Below are 21,920 nucleotides of genomic sequence, written 5' to 3' on the forward strand. Positions count from 1 at the left end.
AGTATCCTCGTAGGAAACATCTGTGCTCTGGTCATAGCCGTGTACTGCAGAAACACCTGAGTTCAACTGCCACTGAACAGCTCCCATGGTAGTGGCAGTTTCCCTGTGATTGCATGGAGTGTGGTGGACTAATCTAATTTACACTGCTTTTGGCTGGTTTCATCTCTGTCTCCCCCTGCCCGTCCCAGTCAGTGGAAGGACTATTAGTGAATTCCAGGTCTTTAGTCAGACCTTGAGGCATTTGTATCCCAGATGAGACATTGACTTCTGATATCTGAGGGTGCTTTGGAAACTCTTGTAAAGTCTATGTGTATCAGACAAGTGTTAGTTTCTTAAGGTCCCACTGAATTGGGCCAATCCATTTATTAGAAAAGGAGCTGAATTAATGTGTTTCTTCTTGCATTGTTTTTAAAGCTTGTAAGTCTCGGTTGATCTATTGACCAGTACCTTTCATGCAGCTAAAAGCAAAGCTGATTTGTTATGTTTGTTGTTACTGTACTTCATCAAAGACTCCTGATCTCAATATTCCTCTGTACCATAGAAATGCTACCAGTAAATAAAGAGGAAGATGCTGAAAGACTTGGGTTTGCTTACTGTTCCTGAACTTTATTTCTCATTAGCCTTGTGTTCAGTTAAACAAAAATACATTTCTTTCTTAATAGTTACAACATTTTTACTGTTCTAGTGCCTATAACTTTTTGAGGCGATATAGTTTCAGAATGGTATTGGGAGGTTCCTGCAGTTCCCAAAGTGAAATCATCAGCCTGCAAAGTCAACTGCATTTGCTTATCTTTAAGTTGCAAACATTTCTGCTGTATAACATGAAACTAATCAGATTAAGTAAAAATAATATGGGAAATATCCATGTTTTAGACAATAAAATGAAAGAAAAAGGTGAAGGATGAATGTAGCAGAAATAACGTTAAGTAGCTTATGGGACATCATATGTGCTTAGTAGTTTTGAACATAAAAAGTCTCCTTTAGAAAGTGTTTAACAGAGGTATTAGCAGATTGTATTTACTGCAGAAGTTAAGTTAGTATTTGTGAAGTATTAAGCATTTTATGAAGTGCCAGGTTGAGAATACTGCATCAGACAGCTACACCAGAAAGGCTCAGTCATTCATCTGCGCAAGTCTTGAATAGCATTATTTTGGAATAGGAGGCACAAGGGAAAGGAATCCAGCTGTGTTATCAGCCATGTTTGTATTTTTGGTGATGCTGTTATTCGCTGGGATTGTTATTTACTGGTTTATAGCACTTGTAGTAGAAGACATAGCCTCCATCTTCAAGGACTCAAAATCTTAATATTGAAAATTACCTGGGGAAGGATAGAAATAAATCGGGAGGGTTGGAGTATGGAAGAAAAAGCATCACAACATTATAATGATATGAAAACGATTAACACTAGTAAGCTGAATAACCCAGATAAGAATATAAAAATAAGCATGACAGGAAATTGCAGTTGAAAACTCAGATGATATAAAGAAGCTTATTTGGCTTAATCTACAGAACCTTCTGGTCTGGCCATCAGTACCGATTAGTAGCTGTACTTTCTGTAAATGTTATCTTCCAGGAACGTGCAGAATTTGTTGTAAATACTAAGTGATTCACCATAGAGCAAACATCACGTTTAACCCTATGAAAGTCCCTCACCATTTGAAGCCTTTGCAGAAACCGAAAAAAAGGTCTAAAAAAGTCCAGTTGTAGATTTTGCCAGTTGAGTTTGGTGTCATCATGTCTCCTGTATGGGTAGCAGACACCAGAGTGTCTGCAGACTGTGCATCTACCCCAGGAAGCTCTTAGAGGCCAGAACTGAAATGAGATCATGCCACTACATCGTCACCCAGAGACCTCCATTGCTTCTACTGATAGGTCCATTGTCGACCAAAGAGGAGAAGAAAGAAGCTCGTGCAGTGTTCACCTGTGACTTTTGAATTGGTGAGTCTTCCTCTTGTCAGAGCTACTTGACTCCTGTTCAGCATCCTGTGCAGTTGTCTCCTGGCCGAGCACCTTCCATCAAAGGCATGAATAACATTTGGACTGCTCAGAAAGATTTCTTCTCCTAATCTGTATCACTTTAACAGCTTTTATTCCCTGCTAGTTTTACCATACAATTTTACCATTGCCTGCCATAGTGGTGAAGGTAATGTAGCAAGAAGTACTGTCCTCCCTGGTGGACCAAAGCAAGGGAAGGATGTTGTATGAGAAATGCAGTGAAAGGCCTGCATGGGGTGATGGTTCTGCAGAAGACATCAGACTGCCTCATGGTGTGAGGAGTACACGCTAAAGAGGAAACCAAAATATCACTGATTTCTATGAGTACTGTAATATTGTCAGCACTATCCTTCATGTATTCTATAAGCCTGCTTGCTCTTTTGACAGCAGATCTACATTGGCAGTGCATCATCGCTGAACTGTCCATTTGGCAGCATAGTCCTTTTCTTCTTTTGTTACATTTATCATTTAGAACCATGTATTTTTTTTTTTCACTTTAACCTCAAAGAAATTCAAGACCAAAGTGTCTGCAGCCCAGATGTTTATGGTCTAAATATCAAAGGAAAAAAAGTCCTTTCTTTATCTATTCAAGTAGCTACACTTATGCACAGCTCTGAGGAGCCACTCACAAAGAAAAGCTAGGGGGAAAAAGTGTAAAATACAGAGTGGTCAGAAGTCAGACATACAGCAGAGGGGTCAGGGTTGCTAAAGGCTATTATAGGGAAAAATGTCCACTAGAGAACTTTATTCACCCTCCATTCTAGGCTTATTTGCAGCAGCATTCAGAAAAGAAGGCTAGGTGATTGAGCCTAGGTTGCTTGAGCACAGCATGTTCTTTACTACATCCCCTTTAACTGATCTTCACAGTAGTTCGTACAAAACAGATAGGACAAGTCTAGTCTTGACAATAGTCCATAAGGAATTGCCTAGCTGTATATGAGTATGGGGTAAGAAAACCAAACCAAACCAAACTGAACCAAAACAGAAGGGTACTAGTGAGAGAGACAGCAGTGGGCAGAGCTGAGCAGCAGTGGAATCATCAGAGACCATGATGGATTCTGGAAACTCATCCTTTCTGGTCAGCAGTGTCTTTAGATGGATGCCATCGATGATGTGCCCCTTACATTCTGGCATGGAGAGTTCCAGTGAGAGCAGCTAGGGAACAGCAGTGGTCTGTCAGAAGGATGAATCCCTAACTTGTCTTTTTCCAGGACAACATTTTTAGTCCACACAGAACATTTTACAGGACTGATTTCTGGCTACCTCAAGATGTTCCTTCTCTCGTCTGCATCTCAGTGACCTTCCAAACTGCAGTGGGTCATTGGTTATTTTCAGATGGCAATTGTTGGGTATATACAATTACAGAAAAAGGGAAGAGATGTTCTGCAAGGGCCTGACTTACTGTGGCAGGAAAAGAAGCTTGGGACAGTTGCACTGACATACTGCTACCATTGGGCACCACGGGTTGTGCAACTTCCCAGACCAAAATTGCTGGGTCCCAGCACCACAAATGGTTGAATGTGACTGGAATGTGCAATAGTGGCTGCTGAGAGATTTGCTGAAATGCTGGCATCACTCTGCAGCATGCAGAAGTGCTATGTGGAGAAGAGCTTTTTTGTAGATTGCTTGTAAGATATTTGAAACATCCTAGATCAGTGGGCACAAGCCGTTTGAACAGATGTATGGTGTTTCCTTGACTGATTATTATGCACACAGAGCTGATGCAAGACTCCTTTCTTATCTACTCTACTGACATACCTACATGTTGGGTTTTTTTCCCAGTAGTTATTGTTTAGCTCGAGTAATACTGGATACTGTGTATACAAATATAAAATAGAGGGCTCAAAGCACCCTCTGCAGTCCTGCCTAGGTGCAAATAAATATGATGCAGTTGGGTTTATAAAACATATCCAATGCATGGAGTAAAATTTCTTCCATGACTGTGTCTCTGGTTTACTGCAAAGAAGAGGAGCTGAACACTGCCCTAGTGCTAAATGCTGGTGTTTGTATATATATACATATATATACACATTCTTCTTGTCTCTGAAATTCTGCAATACTGAGTCACTATACCACTCATATAAGGAGTTCTGGGAATGTATCAAGAAATCAATTAATTAATAAACACTGATATCCATCCTTTTTATAGTAATTATTTTAGAGGACACCTCATTTAAAAGTCACAGCATTGACTCCTGATGGACAAGAACACTGCTTGACCTCGGTCCTCCTCCTCAAATGCACTTCTCACAAGGCAAGTGTTGTAAACATCTAGCTGGGAATAGAAGTTCTGTTGCCAAATAAATGACACCAGAAGAGGGGGCAATGAAATCACAGAGGGAAGCATTTGTTGCAGAGTTGTTAATTTTGGATGGGAAGATTTTCATTCTATCTTGCATAATTCAGTTTCACAGCTGAAACTGAATTATGCAATTTATGCAGAGGGGCTTCCTTTTTTTTGTTAGATAAGACCGTGTGGGGGCAGAGGTATGTGGAAGGAAACTGCCTACTTATTTCTGTGGCAGCATGAAAACCAAGAAATGGTTGGAAATTATATCCTGGGCTAGAAGGTGCCTTTTAAGCAAAGAGAGTTACTGTGATGGATGAGTCCATTTGCGTGGGACTGTCCCTTCCCAGGAGCTACGAGGCGGTGATTCACACAGTGCTGTGAGTAGCCTAGAGGTACCTCTTTTATAACCCCTGACACGGGGTGGGGTCCCACACAGAAACCCACGCTGCAGGGAAGCAGTGGCTGTGGGTGCACAGGCACCATGCACAAATCAGGGCAAGGATGTGTGCTAGTATCAGCGCCTGGAGTTCATAAAATGAATGTGGGGTGGGGCACAGCTGAGTGGCCTGCCAACACCCTAGCAGCATGTGGTTGGGACAGTCCCAGGGGGAATATGATGAGCACTGTGGCAGCTGCCTAGGGCAGAGCAATAGCTCTTCCCAAGCCCCCTGTGACACTGTGGGCAGTCACTATCTTCTCTTGGATAGAAAGAGTAAATGCTCTGAAACCATCTGAGTGGTTTTATAGATATTAACACTCTTCTAGGTATTGGTGGCCAGGCTTTGTTCAGTTCCAAAGACACACACTTTCCAGGGACCTTCAAACTCATAAATGATAAGAACAGGACAGGCAATGAGGAACTGGAAAGGTTCAGGTGCTTGCTATGAAATTCTGTTGTAGTTTACTTCTTTCGTAACAGCAGGCTACTGAGGCAGCCCGTTTGCAATAACAAGCATGTTCTGAACTGGAATTGCTGCCATGAACCTGCCAAGACAAGTGTTATGTACTTGCCATGGTGGAGATGACTTTCAGGTTGCTGGCAGCATACCCTGTAACCCATGCCTCTGTCCAGAACAGTATCCTGGGCCTTGAAAAGCAAGTTGTTTAGCAACATGGTACCTCAGTACTGAGTCAGGCAACAGGACCTATTTTCAAAACAATTCCATAGTCAACCAGGGCCAAGGAACATGGCATTCGTTGCATGTATCACATCCCCTGTCACCTACTTGCTCTGGAAAGATTGAGCAATACAATGAACTTGCTAAAGACTAACCTGAGAGTGGTAAGTGCTGAGACATGGAAACACTGGGATGTAAACTTAGCAGAAGCCACTTTGCTGGTTAACACCAGTGGTTCTGCTGACTGACCTGTTCCTTCCCAGGCAAACGCTCCACACACTGTAGGAGGAAGTAAGGTTACCGTAGTAGATGTAAGGGAACTGCCTGGGAAAGACAGCAAGGATTGCTCCTCCCTTGGGAACAGTTAAATCCATTTGTGGGATTGCTTTCACTCAAGGATGTGGGTGCGCTTAGAGGGTGATGTGGGAGGATGGGGAAAACAGGCATGCACCTTAAGGGGAATTAACTTAGGGGGAAAATAATTCAGGATTTGAGTTGTATGTTATATCAAGTACTATAGCAGGAACCACCTGAACCAGTGGAGGGTAAGTGCCTCACAAGAACTGGGGCAAGTACAGCAATAACCCTGCCAAGACTGGTGTTAGCACCCAGCAGTCCATGATGATGTGCCACCCCTCTTGTCCTGAGTGACCACTGTAACATATGGAGTCACAGACTAAATTATCTGAACAAACTTTAATAGATATTTGGATGTATATCAGAATTAACATTTGATGGTCCCCTGTAGACTTAAGGGAATGACATCAATGTATATGTCAAAGGATAGCGTGGGTGTTGATGAGGGGTTATGAGCATGATGCAAATGATAGAGAGTAAGGGGCGGAGATTGTACAGGGCATGGCTGGGATGGAGTTAACTTTCTTCATAGCAGCCTGTATGATGCAGAGGTTTGGATTTGTGGCTAAACCAGTGTTGCTAACACTCTAATATTTGTCTGTTGCTGAACGCTGCTTGTACGGCATCAAGGCTTTCCCTTTTTCTTACTCTATGCCCTGTCTCCATCTACCACAAGTGGGCAAGAAGGTGGGAGGACACATAGCCAGCAGAGCTGACCCAAATTAATCAAAGGGTTTTTTCTTCTATATAGCATCTTACTCAGCAATAAAAGAAGGAGATGAGGGAGGATTGTTGGCTTCCAAGGTGGCTGTTGCTCAGAGACTGACAGGGCATAAGTTTGCTTGTGGGAGGTGGTGAGTGGATGCTCTTGCATCACTTCCTTTTTTTTCTGTTGTCTTCACAGATAAAATTGGCTTCATCTCAAGCCATGAGTTTTCTCAATTTTGCTTCTCTTGTTGTTTCCCCTTTCTGGCTGCTCTGGAATTTCACTGGGATATCTTGCAGGAGCTGTCTGCTATTGAAGCTGGTATTTTTTTCAGTGACGTCTCACTTCAGTATTTTCAGAGGGTAGTACTGGAATACGCTGCTACATGAGCAAGTTCAGTGGATAAAAGACTGACACCGTATTTGCCAACTCCTTTAAAAAATGTTTTTTAGATACTTCAGATTCCCACTGATTGTCCTTTCCATATGCATTTATTGATGCTGATTTCTTTTTTATTAACGTAACTTATGGAAAAGTATCCTTTGTCACCCAGCCATGATACTTATCTCTCAGTTGCACAATTTGAACTTTGCAGTGCAACAGAAGGAAAGGAGAATACAGATTTCAAGATATGTTATAGGCATTTGTGGTGTAAATAAAAAGAATTAAACCTAATGCACTAAGATACAATGAAAGATACAGTACGAATCAAATGATCTAGTAGAAAAGTGGTACACCGGTCTTACATGATAGTATTTTTATGGTCAAAAGCAAATCGTAAATTTCAAGCAGGAATCCTGAACTATTATGCATCAGCTGAAGTAATAAAATGCTGTAAGAGATATCTCTCTCAAGATGAAATTCAGTGAGAATCCTGAGTGTGATGTCTGTATGATAAAGCTATCTGGCTTATAAAAAAATCTCTGCTCTGCCACTGAAAATAGGTGACTGGTGGTGGATTCCTCTGAGGGCAGTTTTAGAGCAAATTTTTAAAATAGCCTTGAATACAGCTTCAGTTGCTGCTCTTGACGCTTTATCTACACTTTCTCATTTCTGATGCTCTCCATCAACAAGATCTCCACTTACATCCTCATACAAAGGGGTTTTGTATGTGTTTTTTATTTTGGGATAAATTTCTTAAAAGCTTTATCTAAAATACACTGAGACAAGAAGAAACTGTTAGAGAAACAGTCGTGAACTGCGCTTCTCGTATCACTGAGCTTAATTATACAGATCTTCATTGTCTGGGATAGATAACAATAGAAATATGGAAACTCTACATTTCATTGCAAAAATCAGTGGAGTTTCATCTACCAAAGTCAGATCCATTTCCAAGGAACTTGGTGAACTGTTAAATAGTGATGCTGTTCATATTCTTACTAACCTGTAGGAGTATGCTTGTCTATAGGTCACCTGTCCCTGTGTCTAGTTTTCAGGTCTGGCATTGTCTCCAATCCCAGACTCCTGTCCAATATGGAAATTAAGTATACTTTTGCAATCTAACAGGGTGGATCAGCAAAAGACAGATCTTTCGGTGTATCTGGAATTACAGCACAGCTGAAATTGTTGCTTTCAGACTTTCAAATTGAAAAAGGAGAAGAAAAAGAAGAAAAAATCTTCATCCTTATTGTCTGGTGTCTGTCTGTTTTTGAGAATGTCATTGAAATTTAATGATAATTGCTCTACTAGTTATGGATGTTAAATCCTCCTGAGACCTTTAGCTTTGCCATAATTTTAATACAGATACCTGCTTTTCAAGGCCCACAGTCTTCTCTGGAATACACAAAACCATGGTAAATTATTTCTGAGTAGCCAGTTTCTATGAGATGCTTCTCATTTCCTCTGGTTATTTGCCATGGACAAGATTATTTCCAACTGACAAGCTTATTCTAATGAGGTTTTTTCCCTTACTCCCCCTCAATGATATTCTGTTCATCTAAGAAAGCTGTGAGAAAGTAGCATGTCAAGGTGTTTTCCATTCATATGCCGGAAGAATGGCAATATTAGCCATCTATTAATTTACCTATCAACATGGCCATTGGTGAATGGGGACAACGAGGAGTATTGCTTGTCTGAGAGACATCAAAATGTGCTTTCAAATCAGAATGAGAGAATTTTTCCTGTATGATTCCATTTTCACTACCCTTGGCTGCAATGTTCTGATTATAAATTCTTTGATTAAGCAAAAAACCTTTTTTTCCCCCCAGTTAGAAAGCATGACGTCACTGCCACTTCATCAAGGAATTTGCAGATCTTTCTCCATCCTGCAAATGGAGAGAGCCATGAATGGTGCCATTGGAAGCAGAAATGATTCTGCCTCCATGGAGACAGTAAGAGTGATAATCCTCGGAGTCACAAAAGCCTCAGGGTCCCAGGAGCTGCTGAGGCACAGTGGGAGAGCTTTGGTAATATTCACCATTTGCTGGTCACATCTCTGCTCTACCGATACCACCCGTTTCCACTGTTGGCTCTACCTTCTCTGTGCAGGAAGAACCTTCATGCATAATTTTCTCCTTAGATCATTATCCAAGAAAAACAGGATAATCCAAATGTATTGTCATTCTCTGTAGGTCACTCTCATACTTCTCACCAGCTTCTTCACAGATAATTGTTTTTTGATTTGACTATTTTCTGTCCAATTGAGCTATTATTGTGATTGTGTTTTTCAGGCTTTGGTGGTTTCTAATGCTCTTCATCCTGTGCCCTTCTCCAGCAAGGCTCACTTTAAATCTGATAAACTTTCCCTCACCTACATAGGACTGGTGGTGATTTTATGCACAGAGCTGTGGTGAAGGTTCATTTCTGGATGTTCTGGTGAATCGCATTTTAGCCTTGGCATTTTAGGTTTGGTATCCAGTGTATTTTTTAACAAAGACAGTTTTTTACAGAGTAAGGTTTATACACACACACACACTTTTGACTTTGTCCTGTCAATTATATCTATGACACATGACAATGAGTGTGGTTGCACTTTTCTTCAGGATCCAAAATACATATATGTGCTAACCTTCACTTGTGGCTGCAGGGAGGACTAGTGCACATCAAGGCTTTGAAGTGTCTCCTCGTTCATAAGCGGGGCTCTGAATGTATGGGTGCATATGCATGTGTCTGTAAGAGACAGGATCTGTCTGTGATCACACCTATCCTTAAGGCTGGACTCATATCATGTAACAGTGGCTGCCTGAAACTTGGGCATCTGGTATAAGGAAGTCACCCAGGCTCCTAATGTGTGAAAATGCCCTTCTAGAGGGGAACCCATCCAGTCTTAGACACACATCTTGGGAAAGAATGTGCTATGCTTGGCAGGGTGTCTAGAGGGATCCTTTAAGAGTCCCTTTGACTAGATATTTAGACAGCTAGAGATAAATGACACAAATACCATCTGCCATTCCTACAGAAAGCTGGGGATCACATTGCTGCTTGGATCTCTTCTTTTTTAGCTCTCCTTCTGGCTTTCTGAAATATCTGCAGCTTTTTCGCACATATTTTGTGTTGATAAGGATCCACTGCAAGGTGCAGTTTCTACTTTGCCATGTCCAATGACAGTGCAGAAATAGTCAGTAAAGTCTCCTCCTATACAAAACCTGAACAGGGAGAGAAAGCCAGATTTAGTTGCATTCCTGACCTAGCTGAACTCAGTGCAGTCATATCACTTCCATGAAAGGCAGAGTGGCACCTGGCCTTGCTGCTAAGCTGTATTATTGTCAGTGGGATTAGAGGCTGCCTTGCTGGACTCTCACTCCCATTCCTTAATATTCTTCCCCATACCTCAACAAAAGTATATGGGCTATGCTTTCCGATCTGGAGACCTTCCCCTTCTTTGGCAGCCTCCATTCAGTGGTGCTGACATTACACTTCCTTGCCCCATCCTTTCTTCACTGAATTCAATCTAATCAGATTCCTCCTTACTCACCAGAACTACAGCTGTGTTCTCTCTTGCCATCCTGATGTGACATGCCTGTGTTCCCGCATGACTTACAGGCTCCCTTTGACTTGTCACAGGGATGTGCTGAAGCACCTGAATCAAAAGGACTCAGGTTGCTGCAGATTACGGTCCCTGACCTCGCTTGTACTCCCTGTTGTTTGGTCTGGGTTTTGTTTGGAGGTTTTTTGTATTGGTTTGGTTTGTTTGTGTGTTTTTATGTTTTACTTTTTGCAGACATTGCATCACAGTGACTTGCTGAAAAAGGCTTACATGTCTGAGCTAAGTTCCATGTTGTTAATCCACTTCCACTTCTTCTCACTGTGAGAGTATGTGAGACCAAGTAAGTAGTAACTACTTCTAGATTGTTTGTAGAGAAAATTCTAGAAAGGAAACAAAGAATAATAATACATTAGAATTATGTTGTTTTCACCAGAGGTACAGAGAAAGCTTAGTGCTAAATAACCAGCGTTACAAGTACACCATGCATCCAGCCACACATCTCTTTGCACGGCTTTAGGTGCTAAATTTTTCCAATTTATTCTCATTTCTCTTCCTGGGGATTCTTAGGAATAGAATAAAAAGAATAATACACCTGTGATACCATTTAAACTATATGCTATAGTTAGCCATGTATGACCTGATACCTGGAGATAACTTTTCTATTCTGATTGTGGTAGGAAAGCCTTTTCAGTTTTCGTCAAAAAAAGACTCTCACAAATAAGTGTCTGCTTGTATGTCTTGGTTTGTTTGCTAAATCTCTTTAAAACATAAGTCATCTAGGCAGAGAGTTTAGTCCTTCCCATGGGAGCATGCTTGCAGAGGGAAGCTCCCAGGTGCAAGACTTGAACCACCAAGATGCATCTTACTGTGAAGGTGTTTGCTGCCATATAGGGGTGCTTGGTGTATGCAGCTAGCAGTGGATTATAGATGTGCAAAGGCATCTAACATGAGAAGGCAGACATCTAACATGAGAAGACGCAAGTGTAACCCATTATCCCTTTGGCATACAGGTCAAACCCCATGAATTTTGATCTTACCAGTTCGTCCTTGTTGTCAATGATAACCAGGTCAGCCTTCATGTCAGTACATTCTTTACGGGAGTCATTCCAATTGGCTTTATTCTGCCTTTGAGAAAAGAAGTAGCATTTTCCCCCATTTTTTTCCCAGTGTTTGGGGCAGCCTGCCGGAGGGAAGAATAGCTGTGAAAAACTCTATGTTCAAACTAACAAAAGGATCCCAACAGAAAAGAAAGGCAAGAGAGTGAGTTGCAGCCAGAGAAGTACCTTTGTGTTTCTGCTTTTGATTTTCACCATACCACCTGGGATCCTTGCCATTCTCTGTAGTTAATTCCAGCCCTAGGCATAAGTCAAAGAAGTAGAATCACAGATAACGTTATCCAGCCTTTAAAGTATTTGCTGAGGAGGTAAAGAGAAATGGCCAGGTCAGAAAGCAGCTTTAAGTTTTCAAAAGTCCTATTTGCCTGCTGCAAAATATGGCAATAGTGATATTACTAAAAGAAAGAACATTTCTCTCCATTGCCAGGCAGGGTACCAGGAGGAACAGAGAATGAGGCCTGGAAAGGGTGATATCATTCAGGGAGACAGGGACTGCTTGATATAGTTTTGTTGGTTATCCAGCAGCTCCTAAACAGCAAAAGGGAATTGCACTTAGTTAAAATGCTAAAAATGGAGAGGTGCTTGAGAAGCAGTACGTGCATCATGTTCATGAAAATGGTGGGATATCAAAGGGATTGTTATATTTTTGTCTGTTCACCTAGCCATCAGCTCCTCTGTGCTAGCATGAGAGAGTAATTAGTTCTTACCTCTGAAAAAGTAATGCAGTGCTGACCAAGCACTACTTTTAAAGAATATGAAGATATGAAAAGTCTCTGGCCTTGAGAGTTTATCCTATGAGTGTACATGATAAGGTGGTTTGTTCCTGAGATGTCAAATTCTTTGTTTGTTCTTCTGAACAAAATCTGGACACATACTTTCCCCCAGTGCCTCCACCCCCTTAAAAGACAATTGAACAGACTTCTGGAAACTGTCTTTTGAATGGCAGAGTATTACCTACCTAGTGCATGTGCATCTTCACAGGTGATGGAGAAGGTTTTTGAGTCAGCTGGTCTGCTTGCGGTTGGATGATCTGGAAATAAGAATGAGATTTCTGCTTTGAATGTCTGACCATCTTGCCATACACTCTCAGGGCTCTTCTGGACCTCTTTGACTACCACCATCACCTCATACAGAATGCCTTCTCCTCATGTTTTTCCTCCTCCAATGGAGGATTTCAAGGACCACCAGAGACTCCAAACTGAGCAGTGATATATATGAATCTCAATTTTAGTACAAAGGAATAATCAGCTTCTTCCGTAAGCCTAGAGCCAGACAGTGGGTGGCAAGAGGAAGGAAGGAAGTATGAAATAACAGCATTATCTGGGGAAATGACTACACTTGTTTTCCCAGAAAACAGAGCCACTGGAGCAGATTCCTTTGTTCTGTAATTTTGCTCAGGTTTCCTAGCATCTGATCAGATCTAGGTTTTTCTATTGTCCTCTCTTTCTTTATATTATTAACTCTAATAAATTGCATTTTAAATAATACCCTACAGAGCCTGTGTGCTTTTCTTTTTTCTTTCTAAGTGGGATAGTAACAAGCTGGCATCTCCTGGTGCAAAACAGTTGTTGAATACTCTTTCACAAATTGCTGGCGTATGAATTGTGAGAGCTACTATGGTCTTCAAGAACACATTGCCTAGGAAAACCTACATTTCTTAATCTACATTTCTTTCCCAATAGCAAGCAAGAACCAGGCTTTCAAAGTTGTGAGAGAAAAAGCTTCACTGTAGCACCTAAAACCAAATGCTGACAATGTATAATACCGGTTTTACATTTACAATTCAAAGATCAAAGTTGATCAGTAAAAGTCTAATTTTGCAGAGACTAACTTGCATGATTTGCCCTGTTCCTTTTAGGGATTAACTTCAAATATATTGCTGTAGGAGTAGTTGAGTCTTAGATACCACTATTAAAAAACCCAACGAAACCAAAACTAAACGAAAAAACCCAAGGAAAGATGTATGTCTGAATATTAGAAAACAAAGGTTCTTGAAGTTCTGGTATATAGAATTACATCCAAACCTGTATACAGAGATACCCACAATAAAGTACGCATTATATTTTACGAAGTATTAACACTGATTGTAATAATGAATTTAAAGCTGAGGATTAAAAAGTTGAAGACACAATCACCTGTTTTGGAAGAGGGGGGAATCAGAATTTATTCTTCAGTAAAAGTTCTCAAAAACATTGTATGAACCAATGTCAGGACCATTTCATCTGAGAAGATGAAGAAGCTGGGTTTTGCATATTGCCTGATTCTGTGGGTGGAAGCTTGAAGTACTGCTTATAAAGGTGACCTGAAGACTTTAGTGTATAATAGTACCAAATATTGGTACTAGAACTACCTAACATAACTCAAAATCATTAATTTATGTGAAAAAATCAAAATGAATGCATACTGGTATGCACTGCAAAAAATAACACCATCACACTGATTCTCCTACTGAATGGAAATCAGTTTAAAACACGTAAGTGGTAGATTGAGATTGTTCCTGGAATATTGTCAACTTTAACTCTGAAATCTGCTGTATCAGACAGCACCGTTATTGAAAATGGTTCAAAGGCGCCAAAAACTAACAAAGCAATAATGCGTTATTTTCTAATTGGGGCAACTTAATACTGAACTTTATCATGCTTTGGCCATACACTAATTGTGAACATTTAGGCTTTCTTTGCTCTTTACTGAACTCCTAGAGCAATAATGGAAAATAAACCAGAAGAATAGGTTTGGAAGTGTATGTTTTCCATGCATACATGCATTTATATGCATATATCTTGAGGCTAGATATCAACTCCTGGTTTAAGAAAAGAGCAAAATTTAAGTCATATGAAAGAGTATTTCAAATCAGACCTATCTGTTATTGGAAGACCAGCTCATGAACTGCGGGGCTAATTTTTTACTTACCAGCAGATAACTTTTCTTTCAAGAAAAAATAAAAGAACATGATACTACTATAAAAATCATAAAAATTTCTGCTCATGTTCCACTGAGTAAGACTGTTGTCATTTTCATGAACAGAAATGGAAAATGCCTTCTGGCCTGCAGAGCTCTTGTAAAATGGAGCAATATCAAGAGGTGACAGTTTAGTTCATTTGAACAAGCTGTTCATCAATAACGGTATATTTAGCAAAACTAAACCATATGGAAAACTCATCTAAAAGAAAAACTTGGAAACAAACCACTCAACCTGGCAACAGTTTTTATTTGGAGTACAAGTAAAAACTATATGCTACTGAAATTAAAAACTAATTTGCTTTAGTTTCTCAAGTTTTATCTAGATCTCAAGTTTCTTAGGATTATTTTTTTCAGTTCACTGGGGCTGTACTGAACCCAACAAAGTAACTATAACTGAAGCCATACCTGAATCAGAGTCTAGTGGCTCCTCATTCAACTCCTGATTAAAAGCCTTATTAAATGGTGGTAATTTCACCTTATGATATTGTTAGGATTTTTTTGTTATATTATTTTGCCCTTCCTGTGCTATTTTGCATTTTATAAAGGTCACAGCACTATTAGACATCTCTCCTTTACTTTTTGCCTTGAAAAACAGTTACCTCCCCCAGCCCTATTTTTAAAGTTCCATGGATCAAAGGTTTTGTCATGTCTTCAAGAAGAGTTTCTCTGTATGCATCCAGAGTAGGTGGTAAACTCTGGGACTTGAATGTGATTGACTGTGGAAACCTCTTTAAGCTTGCTTAACTATTAAAGGATGAAAAGAAACAAGCAACCACATCTGAAATTTAAAAACGTTTCCTTAAAAATATTCAAAGGAATGTACCATGTGGCTCTATTAAAATTGTTGGTGTTTTGTTTTTTTTCCTCTCTAATGGAGATAAGAATGCTTGCTTTCTAAAAAAAAACCCCAGTTTTTTATGTAGTTCAAAGATAGTTGTGAACTCACTGATATATATGCAGAGAGGCCTAGCACTAAGCTTTTATTAGAGTAAGGTGCAAATAAATTCTTTTAAGTTGTGACTTAGCTACCTCTTTCAAATGAGTGAGCTTTTATTCATATTTATGTAAAGATTTTTGGTGTTATGGATGTGACGGTGACATGTTACAAAGTCATCACCTTAAAATATTCTCACAAATAGCAATCATAATACTAATAGGCATTATCTAATCTTGACTTGTTTCTTCAAAACATTTGAATAATAAATAATAAATTATTTACTGTTGTCCTGGGTTCAGCAGTAGCAGTCATTTTTCTCCTTCTTAGTAGCTGGTGCAGTGCTGTGTTTTTGACTTTCAGCCTGGGAACAGCACTGATAACACCGATGTTTTTAGTTGTTGCCAAGTAATGTTTACTCTGACCAAGGACCTTCTCAGTCTCATGCTCTGCCAGGGAGGAGGGGAAGCTGGGAGGAAGCAGAGACAGGACACCTGACCCGAACTAGCCAAAGGGGTATTCCATACCACAGCACGTCATGCCCAGGATGTAAACTAGGGGCAGTTACCCAGCAGAGCTAGATCACTGCTTGGTCAGGCTGGGTATCGGTCGGCGGGTGGTGAGCGGGTGTATTCTCTTCCCTTGTTATTTCCCTTATCATTATTATAATTGGTGGTAGCAGCAGTGGTTTTGTGTTATACCTTAGTTACTGGGATGCTCTTATCTCAACCCGTGGGAGTTACATTCTTTTGATTCTCCTCCCCATCCCTCCAGGAGCTGTTGGGGAGAAAGGGGTGGGGGGGGAGTGAGAGAGAGGCTGCATGATTCTGAGTTACTGGCTAGGCTTAAACCATGACAACTGTCTGAACATCATCAAGTTTTTTAATTGTGTTTTGGCTTTTTTCTTTTGGAGTTTTAAACTTCCAAACCACTTGACTCTTTATGGATTTCCTCTTACAGCCATGGTTGGCTAAGAACTACTGCCTTGTACCTTCAGACTGGCCTTCTGTTGCTGCTGGCTTTGGATGGCATTACTCAGATGTCAGCTGGTGGGTGAGGGTCAAAATTAATTGCAGTTATTACATTTTTAGTAGGACTTACACATGAGTATCAGACACACTGCTAAGACCAATAGGAGGATTATCACAGCAACCAATACAGCAACGCATGTTCTGGAGCAACAGCTTTTACCTACAGATAGACAGAAAAAAGACAAAGATTAGGGAAACAACTGGAAAAGGAACCTTTTGTCTTCATTCAAAGATGCCATTTCCAGGCTCACAGTGAGAGAACTCTTAAGTTAGACAAAGCGCTTTGATGCTGTCCCTTCACATGTTTGTTCTTCTTGTGATAGTTAGACTGTGGACACATATTTTTCCATCACAGACATTCAACCTGAACCCTTCTGCCATTGCTTACAATACTTTGATATATTCTGCTGCACTTGATACTGGAGTTAAGTGCTCACCGGGATCCTTATCTGCCCTCTCAAAATACTATGAAAGCAAAGCCCAATCTGACTACCAGAAAAAGGTTCTGCCATGTTATACTCCTGAAAAAAGCAAATTTTTCAGAGAAGTGAACTGTCTCCTCTTTTTGTTTTTACTGTTTATGGACTTTTGTTTAGGATTTAGTTCAAGAGGGTCCTTGCAATACTCATTAGTCTCTCAACTCAGTGGATACTGGCTGGGTGTTATAGAGCACAAGCAGGTCCAAGAGAGGATAGATAATTTGTTTTGTAGGCCAGTGGGTGGCAGGCTGTCTAGGAAGCATTCAGAAGATGAGGTCATAGTAGAGAAGCTAAATTAATCCCTTATAGCAGAGTTTCTGAGTAAGAACTGGGTAGATCTTCCATTTCAGGGCAGTTCCTTGTGAGAAGCTACATGAACTGGAAGATGTATGGCCCAAATAAAAGAATAGATAAGCTAAAAAATTCGAAGAGACATTAGGTGTGAGATAGCTGGGTTGCTAAACCGTTTTGTAACCTCAGTCTTAAAGCTATCATCTCTGCACCCAGGGACTGGAATTTAGCAGATCTAATGTGCATTGAAAATAAAAAATAGATGGATGTTCTAGAGGAGATCTGTGAACTTAGGTCAGCTGTCCTGACCACACAGTCACAGAGTCATTTAGGTTGGAAGTCATCTTTCCAGATCATCTAGTCCAAGCAGTGTCAACTACAGCAGGTTGTCCAGAACCATGCACAGTCAGGTTTTGAATATATCCTAGGATGAACGTTCTACAGCCTCCCACTTTAGGAAACATTCAGAAGGCAAATGAACAAAACACAGGATTTTTTGTCTACCACATGGTTTTATAAAATCATGATTTGCCTCTATTTTTAATGGTGAATGCAATTCTACTGCCAGTATGGGAAAAGATTCAGAGAAGGGAAGCAGTAAATGATGGTGCAGGCTAGGGTTCTGCAGTATGGAAAAGAGATAACCAGAAAGAAGCTATGTCAGAGTTATATAAAATCCTGAGTGTCATTTGGACCTTTGATATTCTATGGCTGCTTACTGTATCTTTCATGGAACGTCAGCTGAAACTAATAGAAGTCAAGTTCAGAGTGAAAAAATCAGATGTTTCTTCATGTGGTATTAAAAAGAGCTATCGATCCCCTCATCAAAGGACACTGTAGGGATCTGGGCTGTGTATAAAACCAAGGGGAGATTGGGCAAGTTTGTAGAAGAGATATCCACTGAGGGTGCATAAACAGAAATACACCTGCCTTGGGAAGTCCCTGACTACATGAGCAAGTATTATAGGAAGGTATTGTGTACACCCACCCTCTTCTTACTCATCTCTAGTTGTTCACGTATGCCTGCTGTGGTTTCTTGGTCTGGCCTAGAATTTCCGTGTGTTCCTATACCAGTGAACCCGTAAGTGTTTCATTGCATATAACACAACACATGAACAGCCCCCTGCTCTGGCTATGTAAAGCAGACATCTGTTTCTTCCTGTCTCCCATAAGGTTTCATATCACTGCATTTTTTTGAAAATAAGGACCAACATCCTCTCCTCTCAGTGTTTAAGTTCATATAAACTTAGTAGACAGCTAAAAACTCACCAGATGACGTGTATCTAACTGCAGCGCTTCTGTCTAGGGACTGCACTTTCACTTCTGCATATGTAGAATCTAAAACCAGGCAAAAATAACAGAGAAAACCAAGGAACAACTTAAATGGAACAAAAATGACTGACGTTATGAGAAATGCTATACACATCGCATCAACTGATATATGCGACTGTGTTTGACTATGCTTGAATAATATATTTCTCCATTGCATTCACAGCTAAGAGGACTTGCTATAGGCAGAAACAGATCTGATTTTTCTTCAGTGCAAACAGCAACAGAGGGGACATGGGTACCTGCACACATATTTTAAAAGGAAGTGAAGAAAAATGTGTAAGGTTGACTGTCTTATTCACATCCATACGTATGTGGTGAGACTGGCTACAACATCAAAGCAGACCTGGAAGCTGCAGATCATGCTAAATTTCAAGGGGTTAATGATAAGGTGGTGTGAAAAGAGAAAACTGTTCTAACATCTGCAGATAAAAAATACAAATAGAAACTACTGTTTGTGTCAGAGATGGTGAAGTTAAAAATGAAGAAAAAATAAAATGAAACACAAAGTGTATGAAGTCTGTTATTTTAGGTTGTAACTTCATGCAGATGTAGCAAAGCCAGTGCAAAATTTTATGCAATAATTCTTAGCTCATTAAAGCAAAATCAGTTTTATGTTAGAATTTTGCAGAGTCATTTATACTAAATCAAGCTAAATCTGCCCATGAAATATTTTATGCTTGATTTATGAAACATGTAGTTTATACAGACAAAGCCAGTAGAAAAAAAGAAACCCTGGGGCAATGCCTGCCATGCTCAGCAAGCAGGAACAAGCTGTGCATGAAACTGCTTCAAACAACAGAATCATTAGGCATTCGATCTCCTAATCAGTTTGCTGCAGGAATCAGTTTGGTGCCTGAGACCACACCTGGTTCAGGACAAGCTGGCATTCAACTGTGGAATAATCTCCCAGACTGATAGAAACTACTCATCACATAAGAAGCTCTCCCTCACATGTGTACCTTAACAAACAAAAATTAGACCCTATAACAATCCCCTTTTTGGGGGTAAAAGACCTGGATGGACACCCCACCTGTGCATTTTGCACAGCACTGGCCCTCACATTTTCTTAGTCCTGTTTGAGGCTTTGGTGTTCCACAAAAGGCTGAAGAATACAAAGAAAGCTCAATTCAGACCAATTTACCTACCTTGGACATCAGTGACCTTCTGTAGTTTGGGCCGGGTTGATTCAGTCAAGTTCAAGTCAGCATAAATGAGGCTTTCTGACATTCTTGTTCCCCCTTTACTTTCTTCCTTCTCGCTGCTGATTTTAAAATGGTCCACTGAACTGAGGACAGCTCATAGCCTTCTCCCCCATCTAACTTTCAGGAAGTAGTTCTTTCCTCTTTTAGTCATGCAGAAATCAGTGACAAGCAAGGAAGCCTACTTCTAACTGGTCTTTTTATAGCAGGCTGTTAAATGTAAGGTTGTGGATTGATGTGGTCATCTCTGTTGACAAGTGCTTCTGGCTTTAGTAGTGTTAGAGTCCAGAAGACAGTGCTCTCAAAAGCAGACACCTGAAAGCATGATATATTTGCCCCGATCCGTAGAGAAATGTATTCAGTGCTGCTGAAATAGGACCCTGCCATGCTTTGTGGCTCTTCATTTGTCTGCAGCTCTTTTAAACCAGAACCAAGCTGACTTGCTGTGGCCTGAGGAACGTGGGGTTTGTGCAGCTCAGGAACAGGTTCTTCTCCTCTATAGGTATTTGCCCTGATGGCAAATGGGAATTCATAAAATGGGATTGATCCAGCCTGTTTCAGGAAGTAAAAAGGGTGCTTAACATGCAAAGAGAGCAACTAGAATAGGTTAGTCTGGAGAAGACAAGCTGTAGGCTTTCCAGGTGTTTAATTCCCACATGACTAATGCTTTCATAGAGCAGGAGACAGTAGCTATGTGGACATTGTGCTGTGAATCATTGTTGGAGGAAATATCCTAGCTCATAGCATCATTTGAAAATGCCAGATTTAGTTTTTGTCCTGATGGGAGATGTAATTGGCCAGGAAAAACCTCATCCTCCAGCCTAATTTGCTGGTTGACAGCAGGATCAACAGGGAGTCAGCAGTGTGCCCTGGCAGCCAAGAGGGCAAACTGCGTCCTAGGGTGCATCAAAACACAGTAGAACCAGCCAGCCAAAAGAAGTGATCATCCTGCTGTTTCAGCATTGGTGCAGCCTCACCTTGACTGATGTGTGCAGTTTCGTGCCTGTTGCGGTTTAACCCCAGCTGGCAACTAAGGTATTCACAGTTGTGTGTTCACTCCCTTCCTGTGGGGTGGAGGAGAGAACTGGAGATGTGAAAGTAAAAAAACTCATGGGTTGAGGCAAAGACAGTTTAACAGGTAAAGCAAAAGCCGTGCAATGAAGCAAAGCAAAGCAAAGCATTAGTTCACTAATTCCCAACACAAGCAGGGGGTCCATCATGCATAATGGTTGCTTGGGAAGAGAAAACACCCTAATTCTGAATTGTCTGCCACTTGCTGCTTCTTCTCCCCAGCTTTATATTGCAGAGCATGACTTCATACAGTATGGAAATCAGTTGGGGTCAGCTGTCCCAGCTGTGTCCCCTCCCAACTTCTTGACACTTCGAGCCTGCTCACTGGTGGGTGGGGTGAGAAGCAGAAAAGGCCTCAACACTGTGTAAGCACTGCTTAGCAATGACTAAAACATCCCCATGTTATCAACACTGTTTTCAGCACAAATCAAAACATTGTCCCGTACTAGCTACTATGAAGAAAATAAACTGTATCTCAGCCAACACCGGCCCAGGGCCCCATGATTTAAGAAGGATGTGAAGGTCCTGTAATGTGTCCAGAGCAACAAAGCCGGTGGAAGGGCTGGAAGGCATGTCCTGTGAGGAGCAGCCAAAGGACTCTGGGTTTGTCTGGTTTGAAGGAGGCTGAGGGAGAACCTCATTGCTCTCTGCAGCTTCCTGAGGAGGGAAAGTGGTGAGAAAGGTGCTGGTCTCTCCTCCTGGGATCCCAATAGCATGAGCAGCAATACTGTGAGTTTCCTTCTCTTACCTGTATCGAGCAGCTTTCACTCCTCTGCCAGACAGGTGGGTGTGAAGCAAGCAGGCAAAGACATGAAGGTCTGGAACCAGCATCCCATTCATTCGCAATTCGAAATGAAGTGGGTCAGAGCCTGGCAGTCAGAGCATAGCACTGTGCTTTACACCTGCACATCAAGTCAAAAACTTGGTGAAACTCATTTAAACATCATCTTAACATTGTTTTTTAAAAGCAGGTTTAAGACCATTTCCTCATGTGAGTCACTACTGATTGAAGGATTGCTCTGGTTAGCCTTTCTGAACACTGCTCTTCTGGCTTTGTGTGCTCTGGCATAGATACCTCATGCTGGGTACTGTAAGCATATCTTGGTATCAGCTGTG

General features: G+C 40.9%; 1 protein-coding gene across 2 annotated transcripts; it reads right to left on the reverse strand.

Annotated features, from left to right (window-relative positions):
- Positions 1 to 6,938: 6,938 nt before the first annotated feature.
- Positions 6,939 to 20,240, reverse strand: LOC134162061 (C-type lectin domain family 5 member A-like). Of its 2 annotated transcripts, XM_062615524.1 has the most exons (8): positions 19,680 to 20,235; positions 18,472 to 18,540; positions 16,503 to 16,592; positions 12,465 to 12,536; positions 11,675 to 11,746; positions 11,429 to 11,571; positions 10,662 to 10,771; positions 6,939 to 10,050 (listed from the first exon to the last, which is right to left on the reverse strand). In XM_062615524.1, the coding sequence occupies exons 1-8, from the start codon at positions 19,759 to 19,761 to the stop codon at positions 9,903 to 9,905; spliced, it is 786 nt and encodes a 261-aa protein (XP_062471508.1). In that variant the 5' UTR covers positions 19,762 to 20,235; the 3' UTR covers positions 6,939 to 9,902. The 2 variants fall into 2 exon arrangements, with proteins under 2 accessions (XP_062471508.1, XP_062471509.1); XM_062615525.1 differs by lacking the exon at positions 11,675 to 11,746 and having other exon boundaries at positions 19,680 to 20,240.
- Positions 20,241 to 21,920: the final 1,680 nt, after the last annotated feature.

This window comes from Pezoporus occidentalis, unplaced genomic scaffold (assembly GCF_034315485.1).
Source record: "Pezoporus occidentalis ecotype Australia unplaced genomic scaffold, CSIRO_AGI_Poc_V1 ctg182, whole genome shotgun sequence".
Lineage (NCBI taxonomy): Eukaryota > Metazoa > Chordata > Aves > Psittaciformes > Psittacidae > Pezoporus > Pezoporus occidentalis.

Coding starts and splice junctions, on each gene's coding strand:
- LOC134162061 (XM_062615524.1), bottom strand. CDS start 19,761: ATGTCAGAAAGCCTCATTTATGCTGACTTGAACTTGACTGAATCAACC. Junction 18,541..19,679: donor GAAGGTCACTGATGTCCAAG/GTAGGTAAATTG, acceptor GCCTGGTTTTAG/ATTCTACATATGCAGAAGTG. Junction 12,537..16,502: donor AGTGTGTCTGATACTCATGT/GTAAGTCCTACT, acceptor TCTTATTTCCAG/ATCATCCAACCGCAAGCAGA.